Consider the following 20,724-nt stretch of genomic DNA (forward strand, 5'->3'; position numbering starts at 1 on the left):
GTAGGGAAATCAGAGGCACACGAGAGCTTGGGAAGGGCCGCTTCAAGCCCTAAGCATAGCTTTAACCCTAACACCGATCCTAGCTTTAACTCTAGCCAGAACCCTAACCCTAATATTAACCCCAACCCTAGCCTTAGTGAATTCGAATCAACAGGGCCGCTGAGGAGCCTCTGTACGACAATTGGCTCTGAGGATGCGGCTGGGCACGATTTCTCCCTGCTGCAAGATTTGAATGTTGAAGTGGAAGCTGATCCCCTAGAGGAAGATGATCATGGGCTACCATCGAACGCAGAGCAAGAAGAGCACGAAGACCTGGATCCAACATCGGATGAGGAGGAAGATAGTGCCGAGGGTGGTTCACAAGAAGATTCCGATTCAGATGAAGAGGTAGACGAAGATGACGAGATTGCAGTTTTGAATCTTCTCGAAAAGAGAAGAAAATCTACAAACTGTCCGCCAGATGCTGCCACAGTAGCTACCTCTCTACAGACAGCATCTGCATCAGCAGATGACCTTGAGCCAACAAAGAAGGTTGGCAAGAGAAAGGTAGCCCTGCAAGACTTTGTCCTGCACACCTGTAGCATGCTTTCCTTCACTTTGATGGTAGCTGATTTTTTTTTTCTGGCCTTGTTAGATCAAATCTGCTGACTTGGAGGAAATGCATGCCACCTCACAGCGCCTTCTTCGAGGTTGTTCTTCTGTGCATGTTTGGGCATGCTCATGGTTGTTTTAATTGTTAATCAACTCTCAGATGTGCTATTTCTATTCCAAACATCATTTTGCATTATATGTGCTGATCATGCCACGTTCAAAAGCTTCATTGCCCTTATTCCTTTAAAGGAGTGAGGATGCTGTGTGTGTTTGTGCAAGTGACGTACATTGCTTTGGTTTTATGAGTGCAGTTATGGTGTTATAATCGACACTTTCTTTTCTTTCAGAAACTCCCCATGCTTCTTTCAAACCCCAAGTGATGACTGGAAAATCCATCTCATCGGTTCTTGAGAAAATTCGCTTGAGGAAGCTGAAGCTGGCACAAGGGTAAGAATGCTCCCACCTATTCTCCTTTTTGAAATAGTAGTGTTATAGTCTGAGCAACTGGGATAGGTGTCAAAGAGCTGCTGTTTACATTTTTCGTGCACATGCTGTCTATTTAGCGAGCCAGTATGACTATCCACATGAAAGGTGAGAGACATGCACATAACTCTCAAAACATTTTAGGTATGTTTGGCCCTCATTTGAGGACCTTCCTGCCTGTGTCCCATATCTAAAAAGAGATAGTGGAGTGCCCCAAGTGTAAAAAGTCTGTTTGTTGTTGTTTATGGCTTTACCATGTTTTTTAGCTCAGGAAGCAGTGTTGTCACTTAAATTGCTCCATGAAACAGATTGGAACATAGATCTTTACCCTTTCTTCAACAAGTAGGTGCTGCTACATCTGAAGGAAGAGACGAGGAACTTTTATCCTCAAAGGATAGCTTGCCTCATGCTGAGTATGCAAAGGAGGTTGAGGATGTTTGCACTCAAGAAGACGAGGTAAACAGACACTAGAATTGAGTAATGAAATTGATTCTTTTCTGGCAGCTTGATGCATTTTTCTTAGCCATTGTCATGATGTCCTTTGAAATAGTATATTGATATGCTGCAAATGCAATGGCCATAATTATAGTCTCTTTCCATGACATTAGTGTTTTTTATAGTGCCAAGAAACAATGCAGTGTGTAGTACACAAGAACGCAGAGGAAGATGTTGATACAAACAACACTCCTGAAAGACATGCTGAAGGATGCAATTTTGATGTTGTAAGCTGCCAAATTCATGGCTTGTTAAGGATTGAATTTTCTTTAAGCGATATATGGGTTATATAACTCGCATTTACTTTTCAGATGGCTAGTGTGACCTTGAATGCTTTTCGAGCTCCCATCGAAGACACTCAGGCATGGCCTTTGTACTTATTTACCTTTCAGTTTCTGGTTATCTTTGAGGATGCCTTATTCTGCATATTTGTAGTATAACAGATGAGCTTCTGTTTTCATTACGAGAATTCAGGTTTAGGGGCATTTTGAAGAGCAACCTAAAGAAATTCAGTGACCTGTTTTGCAGGATTTTCTTTCCCATTCTCAATCAAGCCATGAAGATCTTGATGAGGACAATGCTATAGGCACAGAAGAAGATGACATGCATTGTGTTTCTCCAGTAAAGTTGCATTTGGATACTGAGACCCAAGATGATTTTGAACAGTAAGTCTGGAACTGCATGCTCTCGTATAGGAATTGAGGCAGTCAAGACTGTTCTTTTCACATTAAAGGGTACTGACTCATGGAACGAATGTCTTCTTGTGTTCCTTGTAGTTGGCCTGATGAAGATAGCAACAAGGAGAACTTGGTTCCAGCTCCTTCAGAAAGAACAGTCCCTGTACAAGTAATGAAAGGTCCATCAATAAGGGCCCTGATTGATGATGAGGCTGAGGATGAAGACGAAGATATTCTTTTCCCAGGGGATGATGAAGAGGCAGATGAAGGTGAAGATCTGGATGATATGGTAATAGAGGAGAAAAATGAGAAAGCATGTGATATAGAGAAGCGTGCTGAACTGCACCGCAAATGGTTGGAGCAGCAAGATGCTGTTATGACCGATGACATCCTGTTGAGGTTGAAAACTGGATGGAGACCACGTGAAAACAGGAAGCGTGGATTGGAGTTTCTTGATGACGAAGTGGACATGTTTACAAAGCAGGATATGGATGAACAGAAGAAGGTAGATAGCAGTCAACTGGAAGCCCGGTTGCAGGCTTTTTCAGAACTATCCAATGAAAACAGCCAGGAAATGGAAGCATTAAGGGATGAAGATTGCCCAGATGAACTTAGGGCATTTAAAGCACTTGAAGACATTGATGATGTGCATGAATCTTCTGATGATGAGGAGACAGAAAAGAGAATGATGCGCCAACGTTTTCTTCAGGAATCTGTAAGGTTTTTGTAAGTGACATGAGTATCGAGTAAAAGCCAATAGCTAGCCAAGCAGCTAGATTAGAGTTTAACTGCTTAGGATCTGGAAGCAGTACAAAACAATTAGATGGGTTATGTAAATGTTTTTGCACTGAAGATGTTGAAGGGAAGAGACTGATTAGATCTCCTTTTTAAAGACATTTGCCATGCCTAAACAAGTGTATGATGTTTTGTTTGTGAAAGGAGGAGCAAGGGGATCTCATGTCACCTGCAGATGATGAGACTTCAAGGGAAGTCTTTGTACTCATCAATAAAGTCAATATAGCTACTACAAACAAGAAGCTGAAGCCAGGTAAGTTGGGTTTTCTTAAATGGTCCATGTTTAGAGAAGGCTACCATACCCCTTGTTATACTCATTTTGAGAAGTTCTTTGCTCTCTCTCCATGGTGTCCTAATGGTGCACTCATTGCTTTGTTATTTGGTTGTGCAGGCTCTGTTGATTCAAGGTATTTGGGTGGTGGAACTTCAAACAGCAACTCTAGTTTCACTTCAAAGGTAAAGACACTTTTCCCACAATCCCCCCCACTCGCAACTTACTGCATTTGTTGTTTCTGCAATTCTCTCTATCTAATCCGAAAACGCCGAATACTTGTTTACATGTTTGAACATGTGGTGTGATAGTCTTCTTTCCTAAGAAGAACGGCCAGCTCAACCTTGAGCTCAGCGCAAAGGCAAGGGTCCAGCAGTGGATCTGGCTCAAGGTCTTTCATTTTTGGTCGTGATGATAGCAACAGCAGTCACAGCTTAGATCAACAAGTGGACATGGTATCTATCCATCACACGCTGTGCCATGCTTTTGCCTTTCTTTTTTGCCATTTTGTTTTTCAATCTTGAATTGGGTTCATGTTGCAGCATTACGATTTGTTCCATTTGAGCCCCCCCGCCCCCCCCCCCCCGCTCCTTTAAATCTCCTTTTTCAGTTCTGGGATCAAATCTCATGTTTTGCCATGCTTTGCCAACCAGAAGGAGACCAAGGAGAATCTTGAACCTTCTTCTCAAGGCTTGAGAAAGGAGAGCTCTGAGACTAGGCAAATAGGGAAGGCAAGGAACAACCAAACCACCACAAAAACCTCTTCTTCAAGGCTAGGCCCTTCATTGTTCGAGATTTTGAGACGTCAAAGTACAGACTTGGATCACTCCCTGCAGAAGAACTTTGATGGAGTTAGCCATAACATTTCCCCTAATTTTGCAGCTTTCAAGCCCATCAAGTCTAGTATCAGCCGAGCTCCGCGTGGGGCTTGATTGTCTTTAATTATACCTGTCATCCACATTATTTGATGCTAGAAATAAAGATAAGCACTCAAAATACCCCTCCTTGCAGCGTTTCTCAGGAATAACTAAATAATTAAGCGGCCTGCAAATGGAACCTTTTGATTTTCTAAGGTGTAATTGTCGCTCATGCAACCTGGCCCCCTCTCTCTCAACACAGACGAAGGGTTTCCGTTTCCCCCTCTCTGACTCTCACACACACTCTCTCTCTCTCGCAGTTTCCTGCACATGATGCTCCTTCTATCTCTCTAGATTCTTGACACTTTTTCACAGGGATGAACCTATCTCTCTAGTTGCCTATCGCAAATCATCGTAGGGGCAAGGCTGTGTCTGTTATTTGCGAAGCCCGAGGGGAGGACTCGGGAGGTGGTGATGGGATCAATGGTGGAAATTGGGCATCGCGGCTGGGCAAAAGAGGGCCGCCCGATCTTGGTCGAAGGACGAACGCTGGGGATAAGCTTAAAGGCCTAACGACCTAGAGCAAGAATGCACGTGGGCGACTACGACTCCGGTTTGAACCCGCGTGCTAAAGGCGTTGGCTTTAAATTTGGCACCTAAGTCTAGGTGCCATAGAAAATCTAGTGGCACTTTTTCCATCAACCATGGGTGTCAAAATGTCACCTTTGGCTAAAATTTTGAGTGCCCCTTTTAATAACAAACCATTTTACTTTGAGTAATGAAAACATATTAGTTTTGTAAGTGCATTAAGCTTTCACAATTCAAAAGACTTGTTCTCATCACACAAAATACATTATAGCAAGAGAATTTTTAAAGGCATCATAAATTATTGAAGACTTTCAAGTTATTCCAATCAAAAGCATCATAATTCAATCATTCTTCTTGCTTTCACAAGCTCCCAAACTTCATAAATTGTTGCCCAATCAATGCTATCAATTCCATGACCAAGAAGTGAGAGCCTCATTAAAGCCTCAAGCGTCTTGACATTGAGTAGCTTACGTCAATTGTTTTTGATTATGTTTTGTTTCGAAAATCCTCTTTTGCACGATATTGATGACGTAGGGATTACAAGAACAGCTTGTCATAGTTTCATCATGTTTGGAAATGTGTTATGCCAATCTAAATTCGATGAAAATACTCACCAAGCATCCTTCATTTGCATGCCTTCACATCCCCAATAGTGTCTAAAAAAGCAAGAACCTCATCCCTACAACCTTGCTTGTTGATGATGGGATGGTCATTGAAATTGTCCAACAATCTATTTAACCATCCTGTAATCTTGGGCTCTCTCTCCTTTTCATCATTTGGAAAATGTTGAGGACTAAAGAGTTTGCAAGCATTGAAGAAATAAACATCAGGGAATCGATCATTTACACAATCTATGACCTTTTGAACAAATGCTTTTGCAAGCATCACACAACTTTCAACATCACCTCCTTCATTATCTAAGGGTATGCCAGCTTTATCCTTGCTTGGAATACTTGTGAACAGCAGCTCATGCACAAATTCTTCTCCTTCTTCATTGACATGCCGCATCCTACCATTTTCAACTTGAAGCATAAATTTCTTCAAGAACAAAGTACCTTTACCAAATTCCTCTTGAAGAAACTTTCTCTTCAGTGATCCGAGTGTTACTTCGATGTCGGTACTGATGGATGTTATGTCTGCCAACTCCTCTTGGAACTTTTTGTTAAGAATGTTTAAGTCATGTAGAACATCTGCAAGTAGGTAGATGCAAAATAGAACCTTATATACACACAACTTAGCATACCATCTTGGAGCACCCTCCTCCCAAAAGCTCATGATAGCTGGCATTAACTTGGTAAGTCTCTGCATCACACTCCCTCTTGCAAGCCAACGAACATCATGAATTTGCAAGACCTCCAAGACTTGCAAATTCATATCTTGTAGAGCAGATTCTGAAATTCGAAATGGCGCAAACTAGAAGCATTGATCCAAGAATAGATTTTGTTTGCAATCTTGTCAATATAAGAGAGACAAGGAAAACATTTTGATGCATCCAAAACAGCAAGAGCTTCCCTGTGGGCAATGCACTGAATACTAATGAGGCATGGTACTTCTCTTTTGAGTTTGGCAATGAGTCCATCATGTCGTCCAAGCATAGAGCTATCATCATCTGTAGCTATTCCAATTAGTCGTTGCTTGTTAAGGCCAATTTGGGTCATCACTTCTATAATGGCATCAAATTTTGTTTGTGCAGTCCCTCCCATCGGAAACAACAATGAGCTTTCCAAACTCAATGTTGCGTACACCCATTCCTTTTGATGAAAGAAAAGAAATATAGATGATCAAGTGTTTCTCTAAAGCTCTATCAGTAGATTCATCTACCATTAAAGCATAAAAGGACTCTCCAATAGTTCTTCAAGTTGTACTTTGTGAAGATATTGTGATATAGAGAATAAAAATTCCTTTCTAGCCATCATATTTGTGTATTCTTCCACCTTTAAAGTATAAGCTAGTTGGCACACCTTTTCAAACTTTCTGATTGCAAGATCTTCGTCACCTGTGAAATACATCAGCTTCATGCAAGTGATCACCGTTTCTTTATTTCTATCTTTAATTACCACAGCATGTTGTGGAAGTGTAGTCCCCTTTGTTTCGTGATAGTTTTGCATTGCAGTCCATTTGTGCTCCCGTGATCGCATGTGCTTTCTTATTGCATCTCTCTTCATAGTCTTGCACCCTTGACCAACACCCCATGGCCCCTTAACTCTGAACTTTTCACACCATTCACACTTCATGAATTCTCGTTCACCTTTAACAAGTCGAATGAGAAACGGATACTTTGATTTCCACTCTGTACGAAACTTTCTTCGCCTCACTTGTTTCTTCTTCTTACTTGTTGAGGGATCTTCATTATTGGTTGGCAAATCATCTTGGGGCATACCCGAAAGGTCCATGTCTTCAACGACTTCGTCTTCACTTGATTCACTCTCTGAGTCCGCATCAGAGTCACTTTCGGAGCCAAATATATTGTGCAAGGTTTCTTCTCGTTCTCTCTCTTTATCTTGCTTACTTTGAAGCACTTCATGGAGACTACGTTGGCGGGCCATCTAATTAAAAACAATTTTCTATTATAGTACATTGTTTTGTATTTCATCTTAGCTTGAATTAATGTTAATCTCTTTCATTTTATAGACATTGATGTCATGTTACAACCATATAAATTATAGATTCAAAAGAAAGATAGGGACATGCATGAGAATCATGCATTTCTTTTAGCTATTCAGATGAGTGTAAATAAGCACCAAAGATGTATGAAAATAAGAATACAATGATTGTAAATAAAAGTTTTGGTACCTAGAATGTGAAGCTTGGAGAGTCGCTAACTTGAAATCCAAGATGGCACACAAGCAAGACGATGTAGGAAATTAGGGCTCTTGCGTTCTAAAACCATAGAAAGATTACGAAGTTAGACATGAACATGCATGAATTGATCTCAACAACTAGATACTCATAAACCTAAATATACACTTAACATGAAATAAAACTTGATGTGATTATTACTATTAGATATTACCTAGTAAAAGACCAAGAACCAAGAAGCTTGAGGAGTTTAGATTGCTTCAGATCATGTGAAAGCGTTGTGTCCAAAGTGGTAGAGATCTCTCATTATATATAGCATGCTCATCAACCTTTGAAATACCCTTGGAAGTTCAAAGGTAGAGGTCTTTTGGTGCTCTAATTTCAGAGACTCTTGAGCCCTTTAATGCCCAATTTCAATTTATTTTAATGACTCAGAAAAAAACCATCACGCCTAAAGGGAGGAAGCAAACTTCTATGTCAAACAAAGAGAGAAAGAGGGAAAGGAAGGCATGCCTGACGATCGTGCATAGCTCCGGGGCTGCTCGCAATTGTGTATAGCTCCTTGATGCTCCCGAGCTTGATGCAGGGGGCTGGCCGTTGCTCGCAATCGTCCATAGTTATGCTGGCAGCTGCTCTCGAGCCTCGCTTCTTGTCACGCACAGAGATACAAGCAGCCGCGCGCGCTCTTTGCCTGTTTAAACTTTGCATAGCTTAATTCTTTTTGCCCTATGTATATTATGTTGGCCTTTTCATATTAGTCCTGCTCCAGCTTGTGTATAATATTTGGCCTTTCTATATTTATTATGTATTGTGTACTATATTATATATATTTACTAACTATATTATATATATTATATAGGATATATACCCCTGGTCACTTAGACCCCTAAGGCTAGGTGCCATTGGGCACTTCCCTTGTTTTTTCAAAGTGCCACGTTGGCACTTTTACCAGAAAACGGAGGTGCCATTTGGCACTTGAAATTGTGAAAGGTTCTCGTATGGGTGCCAAATTTAAAGCCTGGTTGCCAGTGTGATTGGGTTTCCATTGTTGATCCCATCACCAAGGGGTCTCCATACGACCTCCTGTGGGATGTAAGTCTTGAGGGTTTGAGGTTGCTTAGTGATTTGTAAGTCTTGAGGGTTTGAGGTTGCTTAGTGATTTTCAAAGCATTGGAATAATAGTATGTATACTATCTCACTTCATGTGAATATGCATACCAAAAAGTCATAAAGAGGGATATCTGTCCCTTGCCATATCATCATTTTGTGAGACTCGTAGGGTCTATTTTAGCAAGTGCCTTTATTTTCCTATATCCTAAATAAAGCCTCTTAAAAATGCATTTTAGTTTTTAAAAAAACCTTAATTATTCACCTAATCAATTGAATTTTTGAGAAAGTTGTAACCACAATAGAAACTCAGTTGGTAGAAGAGAATGAGTGTTATGTTAGAGGTCTTGGGGTTTGATTCTCGTTGACTACGGTGGATGTGCACCTTGGTACAAATTGTTAAACCGCAAGTGTTATCTTAGAGGTCTTGGGTTCGATCCTTGTTGACTACAATGATGTGCACCTTTGTACAAATTGTTGATAGTGTTGTGTGTGAGTTGTTTACACAAGTTGGGTGTAAATCTCAATTTTTTGTTAATTTCAAGCCTTCCAAAAAAAAGAAGTCTTTTCGTCATTTATGTCATAAAAATTAGTTTAAAAAATAAAATACGTATTTCTCATATTGTGATGGATAAAGGAAAAACGAGTTCTAAATAAGCATCTAATAATAAACATGATTTTAAACTTATTGGCCAAAGAGGACTACATGATCTATAGTTGGATATACATAGCTTTATCTCCAAAATAAATCTTCAAGAGTCTTATGAAAGCTAAGATAGAGAGTAGCAAAAAAGTATAACCATATTTAGTTAAATAGTTATGGCCTCTAAGCAATTATTATTCTATTTGAGGAGGAGTTTACAACACTATTGTTGATTGCTCTTAGCTAACTAGGTACTTGGGAAGAAGATCTCGTAGAACTCTTTTGGGCCTTTTTTGCCAAGGTTTCAAACTTAGGCTTGTTGAATAAATGTAAGTCTTTTAGCATCTACTTGTTAGTAGCATTGGGATTCAAGGCTAAGCTCAATTTAATTCCACTCTTAGGACTCTGTGTAACAATATTGTGTGTAGGAGGAAAAGCAAATTGGGGTTTTGATACCTTGATTTAATCCACTCATTGAACTTGTCTCTTTGAGAAGGGATTAGGTGGATATAAACACTTTGTGCAAGGAGATAAACACCCATGAGAAAGCACACATCAAAAAAGAAAGATTAGAGATAGCATTGAGTTTCAAAGGTTTGGTTTCAATCCAAGCTTGTAAGTTGTAAGCAGATATAGAAGATTAAAAACATGAATTGAAATAGTAAAACACATGTATAAGGAGATCTTACGTTGGAAGTGGGAGGAACCTTCATGCTTACTTCATGTTGTAAGCAAGATACAAAAGATTAAAAACACGAATTGAAATAACAAAACATAGGTAATAAATATAAAAAACGTATAAGGAAAACATGCATTGAAAGTGGGAGGAACCTTCATGCCTACTTCATGCTTTTGGAAGATGTAAAGAAGGTGGTAATATCACAACTTCAACCAATCAAACATGGTGTGTTTTTTATGTTGAGAAAGATGAAGATGAAGATTGCAAGAAGGCAATAGGAAGGCAACATAGAGCTTTGGGAGTGGACAGAGTTTGCCACTAGGGTTCACAAGCGCACTATGAGAGTCACTCGAGACTTCGACTCTAGACTCTAGACTTCACAAGCGCACTATGAGAGTCACTCGAGACTTCGACTCTAGACTCTAGAAATGGCCCGTGGTTGGCCTCAAGTCATTGAGCATTCAAGAAGTTCAATTGACCAACTTTTAGGTGGCAAGAAGCTATAACAAGCATGACTTTATATTTACTAATAAAAAAACATTTTTCTCAAAAAGCTACCCTTCGAGATAGAAAGGCCCTCTTTGAAAAAGACTATTTTTACTTTAACCTTTTATTGAGAGTTCAAAAATGTTCTTCAATTCTCTTGACATTTTTCTCAAAAAGCTACCCTTCCATAGGAAGATCCTCTTTGAAAGGAGCTTTTTTTTTTGGAGAACAATAATAGGTATGTATTTATAAACAACTTTCCTTTACAAAAAGATCCTCTCACAACATCCCCATAGCCCTAATATTCCTAGTCCTTTTTGAGAAGATCACATATCAAGTCCCAACTCTTATCCTCCCAAACAAATGAAGATTCTTCTAATACTAAGTTGGCTTCTTCCCATAGGATTTTCAATTAGTGCCATAAAGATGTCCACCAGGTTTCTTCTCCTTCAGATAGCAGCTTTGAGTTTTGGGCCCATATTTGGGGTTCTTAGCCCTCACATTCTTCCAAGTATATACATGTAAAACATGCCATCGATCATTAGGAAATCCTAGTATGTGTAAATATCCCATCAGCTGAGATCTGCATCATTTAATTCTTGTTTGTAAAGCCTAGATTGCCTCATTCAAAGGGGCAAAAGACATAATCTTTTCCTTCCAATCTAGTCCCACCCATTTTCCCTTAAGTTGTACCTCAAATTCTTCCACCACCTCTTTGAGAATCCTAGTCCAGATACCATCTTGATGCAAAAATTTTGGAAGGCTCACTACAGTCCTAGCCTTTCCATGAGTAGGCAAATGTAAAACCCCTAGTCCCCCCATTTCTTTGGGCATGCTAACTTTGTCCCAGGCCAGCCATGCAGGTACTGTCTTTCCATCCTTACAATTTCTCCACAAAAATCTTTGATTGGGGAAATAATCCTTTTGCAATGACATTTTTTAAATTCAATCATAGGACATAGGAACATTCTCAGCTTTCAAGAATAGCAAGGAATCATTAGCAAAGCATTGAATTATCATTTTCTCCCCACCCTTAAGTTTCAGTCCTGATATTATTCCTCTTTTTGCAACATCCTCTAGAGCTACAAGAAGAGGGTGAGAGGCCACAACAAATAATAAAGGGGCCAAAGGACAACCCTACCTTACTGATCTTTTAATCTCAAATCCCCCAACCAGTCTCCCATTCAGTAGGCAGCTTAGAGAAAGCTCGAGCTGTAAGAGTATAGATACATGTGGCAATTCTATTCCTAAAGCTCAATTTCTCCAATACTCTTGCTACAAAAGACCAATGTACTCTGTCATAAGCTTTCTCTAGATCAAGTTGAAGGATAATACATTCCTGACCAGTCCTTTGAGTGATTTCCTTTCCTATCAATGATGAAAAAATGCTATCGTATATAGATCTTCCTTTAATGAACCCATTTTGTTTGTTGGAAATCACTTACTACAAAGATGGGATGATCCTCACTGCTATCACTTTGGTAAGTATTTTATACACTATAGTAAGGAGAGTAATAGGCCTCCAGTGATTGAAGTTGCTACCGTCTATTTAGGAATTATTTTAACCATTCCCTCCCTCACATCATTGTCCATCCTTCCTGTGGCAAAAGCCTTTTTGCAAGTGGACCATACTCAATCCTTCAGAGAGAGTCCTAGAAGGCTATAAATAATTCTACTGACAATCCATCCCATCTTGGGGACTTCTCTTTACCCAATTTTTATAGAGCCTCCCAGCATTCATCCATCTCAATATCCCTCTCCATCCACCTACTAGCTGTATTAGTTTGTATGCCTTCCTTGACGAGATCTAACAGCTTGGTTTCTGCTTGAAACTTATCCTGTGAGAAACATCCTTAAGGCTCAGTGTGGTGCTTATGAAGTCTACCCATTTTAAAGCAATTTGGTGGATATCTCTCAATTCTTGACGTCTCTCATCTCTAACTTGATGATGAAATTCCTTGCTCCCACTATCTTTGGTCAACCCAAACAAGTATCCTTAGATGCTTCTGACATTCCACATATTGGTCAATCTTGCCCCTGGATAAGTCTCCCTTCTACCTCTTCTTTTGTAACGATTCCAACAGGTTCCCCCAATATTTCCTCTCTTGCCTTCTTTGAAAGGCCCTTAATTTACTCACCCTTCTAATAATGCCTTGCATTTCATTAGCAAACTTCCTCCATGACCCTTCCCTTCCCCTTTATTCTTCAACCTACTGTGATAGCCTTTTCTGTGAGAAAAAATATTTCATCTTTCAGCAGCAAGTTGTTCACTCTTAATTTCCTCACAAGGAACTTTCTGAGTTCCTCCTCCCTTAATCATCAGCTGTCTGCCATCCCCACATGAGAGGCATGTGATCAAATAACACAGAGGAAGTTTCAACTTTAGCCAGGAATGTATGTGGTAACCAAGAGGCTTTATGGCTAAAGAACACCCTATCCAGTCTAGAGGATGATCCAAAGTATTGCAAGCTAAAGTAAGTTTGTCCCAGATTAGCTCCCCATGGACCCTATTTCCCAGCTATCAATTAGCCTCATCCTTCCTCTCAATTGTTCCCATTTCTTTTTCTCTTGTCCCATCAAGATTGTACTACCCCCACACCTATTTATTTGCTTCTCAACCATAGTAAAATCCCCCATCATAATACAAGAACACTGGGCATCCAATCTAGCAATCCACTCTCCTCTAATTTTTATGGTTGTGAGCCCCATAAATATTAATGATCCACATTTTCTCTTCTTCTAGTAGCTGAACCTTAACAACTAGAATGTTGCCCACTGGGATGTTTAGCAATGATATTGGGTTTTAGGTTTTTCTTGATAATAGTTAAAACCCCACTAAATCTAGCTTTTGAACCCCCCAGACAACACTACCCAGTCTCTAAAACTTTCCTTCCTCCCTACTCCTATACCAAAGTGATTATGCTCTTGGATAGATAAATCCCAATCTTTTACCAACCCCCAAAGGGCTATATTTTTTTTTTGGTCCTTCAACCCCTTGACATTCCAAGTGCATCCCTTAATCTTGCTGCCCATGATCATTCTATAGCAGTACTTGGGACCTGAAGGGATTGGAATATACAGGAGGACTCAGCCCTTCCGCATATTTGCTCCCCCCACCCCTTTTTCACCTATTTTGGTTAAGTTTTTCCTTGCCTCACCTTTGATTTGCCTCAGATTGCTCCTCCCCTTAGATTTGTCAGTCACCCTTGTTCATCCTTTTTCTTCATGCTCTGTTTCTTCTATGGTTACCTTCCCTTTCCCCTTGTCCTCCTTGTCACCCTGGTTGTTAGTAGTTCTAGGTTTGCTCCCCCCACCTGAACCTTCTTCCTTTCTTCTAGTATCTTCCATATTCATTTTTCTTTCTGACCTTCAGTTTCTTTCTATGTGCCCTAATCCTCCATATTTGAATTAGGCCCCATAGAATGCCCCAAATTTTAGCATCAGTTCCATTTTCCCTAGTTCTTTTAGGTCCATTTCTATTGTTTTGGGTGTTTCCACTAAAGTGTCCCAAGAAATGCATACCATATTTGAATGTCGGCTGTTATCATCATCACTTGGCACTAATAACATAGGTCCCAGAGCGCTCTCCACGTCCACAATGCAAGCCTTAGCTAAGGCAACAGCCCCCAACTATATCCACCCATACAGGACATGTTTCCCTAAGCCTTTTGTTGACATTAAAGGAAGGTCAAAGGGCATTGCATGCACCAAATTTGTGCCTAAAAAAAGAGGAGCCCTAGCGAACAAGTCAGCGAGACCGACTGGCCTTTGATGAAGAGCACATTAAAGAAAACCTTTCCAAGATAGAACATTTTTGAAACTACTTTCTCTTTGGAGCCATTTGCCTAGTTCAACCTTATTAGGCAGTTTCACACTATAGAACATGATTGCACTACACATGGAGAAAAGGCCGACTTGTCCTTTTTCCAGCTCAAGTGGAATATTGACACATACCTTGTCGGGCGCGCAAGTTTTCTTGGCATTGTTGGGTCAGCAGGTGTTCAGATATCCAGTCTTGCTGTTGCCTCTTGGCGACCCCATCTTCCTCCTGATGCTCCCTCAGCCTCGTCATCTCATCCTCGGCTTCCCAATTGCCCCATCCTTCATCTCCCGCCTCTTTGAGATGATCCTAGTCACCCACCATCTTCTTGTCTCTTGCATGCATACCACACACGCATGATTATCATTGTCATACGAGGACATGTGCTGGCACGTGTGTATTTACTACCAACAAGGATGCCCACTCTTTGCCATCTGTCCTTGGAAAGGGCTATTTTTTACTTTAACCTTCTATCGAGAGTTCACAAATGTTCTTCAATTATCTTGAAGGCCAAATGCCCCATAAAAAGGTATGACAACTTGAAAAGAAACCATACATGGAATCGTAGTCGGATGGGGGGCAAGATTTCAAATCACCTTATTTGTTGATGTGAGTTTTTCAAGAATACGAGTGTTTTTCTAAGGTTTTATTTTAGCATGTAATGATTAATTCTATCGTATATCTTGGTGTTATAAATGGGTCATTAATTAATGGGCTAATCTGCCCACTTTATCACTTGTCGTTCACATCAAGCTCATCGCATCATCCCTCACCTAAACCAACCATTCTCAGCGTGTGTCAAGGTGCGTGCACCCTTTTGCACAGACCTCCTAGTTGTCGCACCCCCTACACCTATGTCCATCATTACACCGAAGATGAATGGGACTCAACACGAGCAAGAGAGAGAGAGAGAGAGAGAGAGAGAGAGAGAGAGAGAGAGAGAGAGAGAGAGAGAGAGAGAGAGAGAGAGAGAGAGAGAGAGAGAGAGAGAGAGAGAGAGAGAGAGAGAGAGAGAGAGTGTTAGTCTCCTTTGCTTGTGCACATATGGGTGGGAGAGAGGGGGGGGGAGAGAGAGAGAGACTCTTGTTTGCTAGAGGAAGAGAGCACACAAGGCCTACCCCACCCTCCCAAAGCAAGATTGAAATGGAACCAACCAAACCCCTAGGCATATCATTTCATGAGCATGGAGAGAAAGAAACGATTGCTTCCTGCCATAGATAGAGAACACAATTCGACCCTCCCTCTACTAATTTTGGAGTGTAAGTGAACCTTACAAAAAAAACAAAGATTTCTTTGTAATTATTTCCAAACACCAAATCTCTCGAGCCATAGAGGCTGCCCATGTCCATTAAGACATTCATCATCAAGATGGATATAACTCTATCCAACCAAAGAGCTTGAGGATGAGAAACCTTGGGTTGAACGGATCTAAAATCTTATTTTGAGCCTACCATCTTTGAAGAGAAATATCTTCACATACCCAAACCAGTGATATCACCAAGATAGGAAGTCCAATTGAGCCATCTAGTTGGGGTAAGAAACTTTATCTCCTCCCACATCAACTATGCAAGAAATTCTCTCTCTCTCTCTCTCTCTCTCTCTCTCTCTCTCTCTCCCCCCCTACTTAATCTTAAGCTTTTGTTACTCCTTTTTTATACCTTTTGTAATCCCTACCCTAGCTAATATGTTTCACATTGTACATGGCCAAAGGCTTACCACCATTAAAATAAAATCCGGCTGATATAAGGCTTGAGTTATATTGGGAACATGTTTTGGCTACCCCATAAGTGTGGGTAGCCAGGAAAATCCCACTTATATATAAGAGAGTTATGGGAGTGTGTAAAGACACTTTTTGATAATACAATCTACATTTGAGCTCAAGCTTGGGAGCTCCTTCATTCTTGCTTGTCTTAATCTCTTTTAATTCTTGCATGATGTTGAGTTGTTTGTCTTGCATATGTGAGTGCTTTGTGATTTGGGTGAGCTTTCTTATGCTTACCTAAATGTGGTGTGATCGAGAGAGAGAGATATTGAGAGATTGAGCGGCAAGAAGAGAGGAAGGTTGCTAGATTCTCCTTCATGAGTGATTAGCTTATGAAGGTCCAAGCATTGGATTGGTAGAGCTTGAGTGTTTGACCCCCATTGAAGTTTCCATTCCCACGTTTAATGTGCTTTCACTCTTTACACGAGTTGTACTCATTGTTAAAGATAGTGCTTGTTGTGAAAGCTACAATTTCCTTTAATACGAGGCACCATTGTTGAGGAGTAGAACTAGTGCTAGAGTAGATTAGGAGCATTCTATTGAACCTCTGTTTGATTTAATTTTCCCATGAGTTGCAAAACTTGTGGTGAAGTGATAATGTGTTGAGTTGAAGGTGTCTTTGCGTGATTAATATAGATAAGAATGTTTGACTTAATTGAGCTTTTCTCCTAACCCAAACCCTTATTGTGTTTTTTGTTGTTTTTGCTTATTGGTGGAGATAGATGGTCGAGTTGAGCTCCCCCCTTAGTTTATGTTGGCAATCTCACTTTGTGAAGCTTTTCCATTAACATCTTAAGCATAAGATTAGATTAATTAAGCTAAATAGGCTAAACTAGGAAATTTCCCACTATGTCCAAAGGGTAAAAATTGCCCCATTCTTTTAATTGATAATCATTTATATTAATGTTTGCATGCTAGAATAACCCTCTTGGAATCATTGCTAAGCTAGGTACCAAGAAAAAAACTAGCAAAATGTAAGGAAAGGACTCGTTCTTTTGTAAAGTGGGATCGCTTCCTAATCAGATCATTTTGATCCTACTTAGTAGGATCGTTTAAGGCAGAACGTTTAAGGCAGAATCACCGATTTAACCCCAAGAGTTGGATCAATTTAACTAGATTGGCATGATCGTTGACATGACAATAGCAGACATATTTATGAGTAGTTAATTAGCCATAACAATTGTGAATATGGGGGTCAGTGCTAGTGTACCTACCAAATCTACAGGGGGTATTTTATAATTACACCACAATCAAGGCATCACCAGCCTGATATACTAATAGTTTGGTGACAATTGAATTACTACCATCCAAGATCATCAATCCAAGGCTCAGATCACAAATCAACTAGGATCGCTATGATCCCAAAAGTAGGATCATCCTACTCTTGAATTGTTTTGTTTAGGATCGTTTTCAAGTAGGATTATTAAGGAGAATCACCCAAGTAGAATTGTCAATCTTATTGAGACAAAATTCTAGAAACATAAAAACTAAAAAAAATCCCAGCCAGTGCAAGGGAATTAGACCATCACTCAGGCCCACATCTTTTAAAACTTAGAGGGTAAAAACAGCCAATGTGGAAGGAAATTAGACCATCACACCTAGACCTTCTAAATCCTAGAGAAAAACCATAAAAAGTATAAAAACCTTCTAAAACCTAAAAATATCAAAAAAGCAAGAAAAATATATAAAAAGAACCTCAACACAAGTGATTCTAGCATTGGACCAAGTGCTTATGCATTTATTTTTGGGTAGAATCATTGTAACTTTATACTTAAACCCAATATTTGAACACGAAACATTATTGTGCATGCCAATGCTAGGAGGAGGGACATAACCAAGAGTCGATTTAACCACCCTAGTAGCTCTTGATTCTAGTTCGGAAGTAGATCACAGATCCTTCATAATGGAGGATACTAGATCAACATTATGGGACATTAGCCTAATTCATTGTCCAGACTCAAATATGGTTGAACGAGACTATTTAGTGTTTAGAGGGGAGTCATCAGAGTGTACTGAAAGGCCCCAAGCTGAAAGATCGACAGGTGAGAGAAGGGCCATGAGTGAACAAGTCAAGGGCCAAGCCAACATCACGGAAACCAATGAAGTGTACGTCTTACAACGTTACGGCTTCCACACAACTAACCAAGCCCCAATCTTCAACAACATACTCTTGGAGAGAAGATGGTGGCCAATGCTGTTAGTGTATGGAATTGAGTTAGATCTCTTGGACAACCCGTGAAGAGTGGTGCTATGAGGGCTAGTGAAAATCAAGAGTTCTATCTGGACTCTCACAGGATGATGTATATCATAATAAAGGACAACGAGAGAAGGTTAAACCTCTTTTATCATGGGCAATGAGATAGAAAGGCCTAGAAGATTGCAACTACTAGAGCTCAACGGATTCAGTAAGGACTTAGCTTCCTAATGTCATTGTTGATAAATTCTTCTTGAGGAAACTAAGAGTCAACAATAAAAGAATGGTGCTGTATGTGAGGATGCCTCACGCAACCTCTACACAATCATTGATACTCCACTCCAAGTAAGCTCCTAAACCTATGGAGCTTCTATGTGCCCAATGCCTTCATGAAGATGTTAGCCACTTGATCCTTTGTGCTAACATATACCAAATCTACATAATCTACTAGAACCTTCTCCCTCACGAAGTGATAATGCACCTCAATGTTCTTTGTTCTAGCATGCTATACTGGGTTATTGGCTAATTGTATGCTACTCTTGTTGTCACAATAAATGACAACTGCCCTATCCCCACGGGCTCACCCATATCAGCAAGTAGCTTTTGAAACCAAGCTACCTCACAAGATTCCATGCAACACCCCTATAATCTGCTTCTACACTTGACAAGGTAATTATTGGTTACTTCTTACTACTCCAACTCATAGCAACACTTCCAAATGAAAACATAAAAGCACTGGTTGATCTCCTATCTGCACCACTACTAGCCCAATCAGCATTTGTGTACCCATGTAGTTGTATCTCTATATAGAAAAGTCCATAATCAATTGTGCACTGGTTGATCTCCTATCTGCACCACTACTAGCCCAATCAGCATTTGTGTACCCATGTAGTTGTATCTCTATATAGTCTCATAGAAAAGTCCATAATCAATTGTGGACTTTATGTACTTGAGAATCCATCTAGCCACATCCAAGTGTGGCTTCCTAGGGGCCTACATAAACTGACTCACAAGTCTAATAGCACAGCTCAAGTCTAGCCTAGTTGTAATGGTCATATAGATCAAGCTACCCACTATGTACCTGTACATAATGGAGTTCTCCAAAAGCTCACCTTTATCTGTGGAAAGCTTTGTGTTCTGCTCTAGTGGCACTGAAATAGGCTTACAGTCTATCATACCATACTTGGACAACATGTCCAAGCCATACTCCCTCTGTAATAACAAAATGCCATGAGGTGATCTCACACCTTTATGCATAAGAAATACCGCAGCTCACCCAAATCCTTCATCTCAAACTTTTACTTTAAAAGCCTCCTAACATCATGTATGTTAGCATCACTATCACTAGTGATGATCATCAAGTCATCCCCATGTATAACTAATAGCATGATCCCTCCATCTATCTTTTCCACATAAAGTGAAAAATCTGCATTGGATATCTGAAATCCAATGGACAAGATACTCCTCGATCTTGTTTGACCATGCTCTGGATGCCTACTTTAAGCCATACAAGGCTTTTCGTATGCACACAAAATTTAGGAGTGCATCACTCTCATAACCTCATGGCTACATCATGTATACTTCTTCTTGCAAATCACCATGCAAGAAGGAATTATTTAGATCCATTTACTGTAAAGGAGAAACCACAAACATAATGCCAAGCTCCTCATCAAGGCTTTGCTCAAAGCCACTAGAGTCACCATCCACATATGAGTAACCTGCTGACAGATTAGGCACAAAAGGTTGATCCACCTTTTCCTTCCCTTTGCGTGATATGTGTACCTACATCTATCCTCAATCTGCCTAACCATGGGCTAACATTGGAACCATTGCTAAAGGACTCTCTAGGTCCACTAAGCACCTGTGATTGCTGCTCTACATGTGGTGCAACATCAGCACTTCTTACATCCGCATCTTATGTTGCCTTCATTGTTGGTGCATACAAGCTACTCATCTCATTAAAGACAACATCTTTGCTTACTCGCATCTCACAAGTGGTAGGATTATAACATCTATAACCTTCTTGCTCCAAAGCATAACCAATAAAGATGCATTTCTCTGCCTTTGGATCCAACTTTGTTCTCACTTCATCAGGAACATGTACATATACAATACACCCAAACAATTTCAAGAGACATCCGGTTTTATGCCTGTAAACTTTTGTTCAGGTGTCATACCATGAACAATTGCAGTGGGTGTCCTGTTCATAATGTACACAACAGTTGCTTTTGCCCAAAAATAATGTGGCATATTTTTCATCCATCAAGGCACGTGCCACTTCTATAATGTGCCTATTTTTTCTTTCTGCAACACCATTCTGTTTTGCGGAGTATACCTATATGTAAACTGTCTCTTGATTCCTTGCTTTCTCAAGAAATCACTGAACTCATTGGAGAAATACTCTCCCCCACCATCTGAGCTCAGGCATTTTATTTGTATGCCTTTTTCCTTCTCAACCAAAACTTTAGATCTCTAAA

At 40.1% G+C, this 20,724-nt stretch overlaps 1 protein-coding gene across 1 annotated transcript in view; it reads left to right on the plus strand.

The window, feature by feature from the left end:
• Positions 1–4,308, plus strand: part of LOC147611517 (DNA ligase-like protein) — a 4,613-nt gene extending 305 nt beyond the window's left edge. Inside the window, exons 1-12 of the mRNA XM_086784624.1 lie at positions 1–546; positions 635–689; positions 939–1,038; positions 1,383–1,530; positions 1,695–1,796; positions 1,881–1,931; positions 2,098–2,234; positions 2,346–2,961; positions 3,186–3,294; positions 3,433–3,497; positions 3,624–3,767; positions 3,966–4,308. The exon at positions 1–546 is cut by the window's left edge and continues 305 nt beyond it. Of these exons, the coding sequence (XP_086640750.1) occupies positions 1–546; positions 635–689; positions 939–1,038; positions 1,383–1,530; positions 1,695–1,796; positions 1,881–1,931; positions 2,098–2,234; positions 2,346–2,961; positions 3,186–3,294; positions 3,433–3,497; positions 3,624–3,767; positions 3,966–4,244 (2,352 nt within the window). The 3' untranslated portion in view covers positions 4,245–4,308. The remainder of the gene's footprint in view (positions 547–634; positions 690–938; positions 1,039–1,382; positions 1,531–1,694; positions 1,797–1,880; positions 1,932–2,097; positions 2,235–2,345; positions 2,962–3,185; positions 3,295–3,432; positions 3,498–3,623; positions 3,768–3,965) is intronic.
• The last annotated feature ends 16,416 nt before the right edge of the window (positions 4,309–20,724 follow it).

The sequence above is a fragment of the Cibotium barometz genome, chromosome 47, assembly GCF_041138505.1.
Source record: "Cibotium barometz isolate CiBa-2024 chromosome 47, ASM4113850v1, whole genome shotgun sequence".
NCBI lineage: Eukaryota > Viridiplantae > Streptophyta > Polypodiopsida > Cyatheales > Cibotiaceae > Cibotium > Cibotium barometz.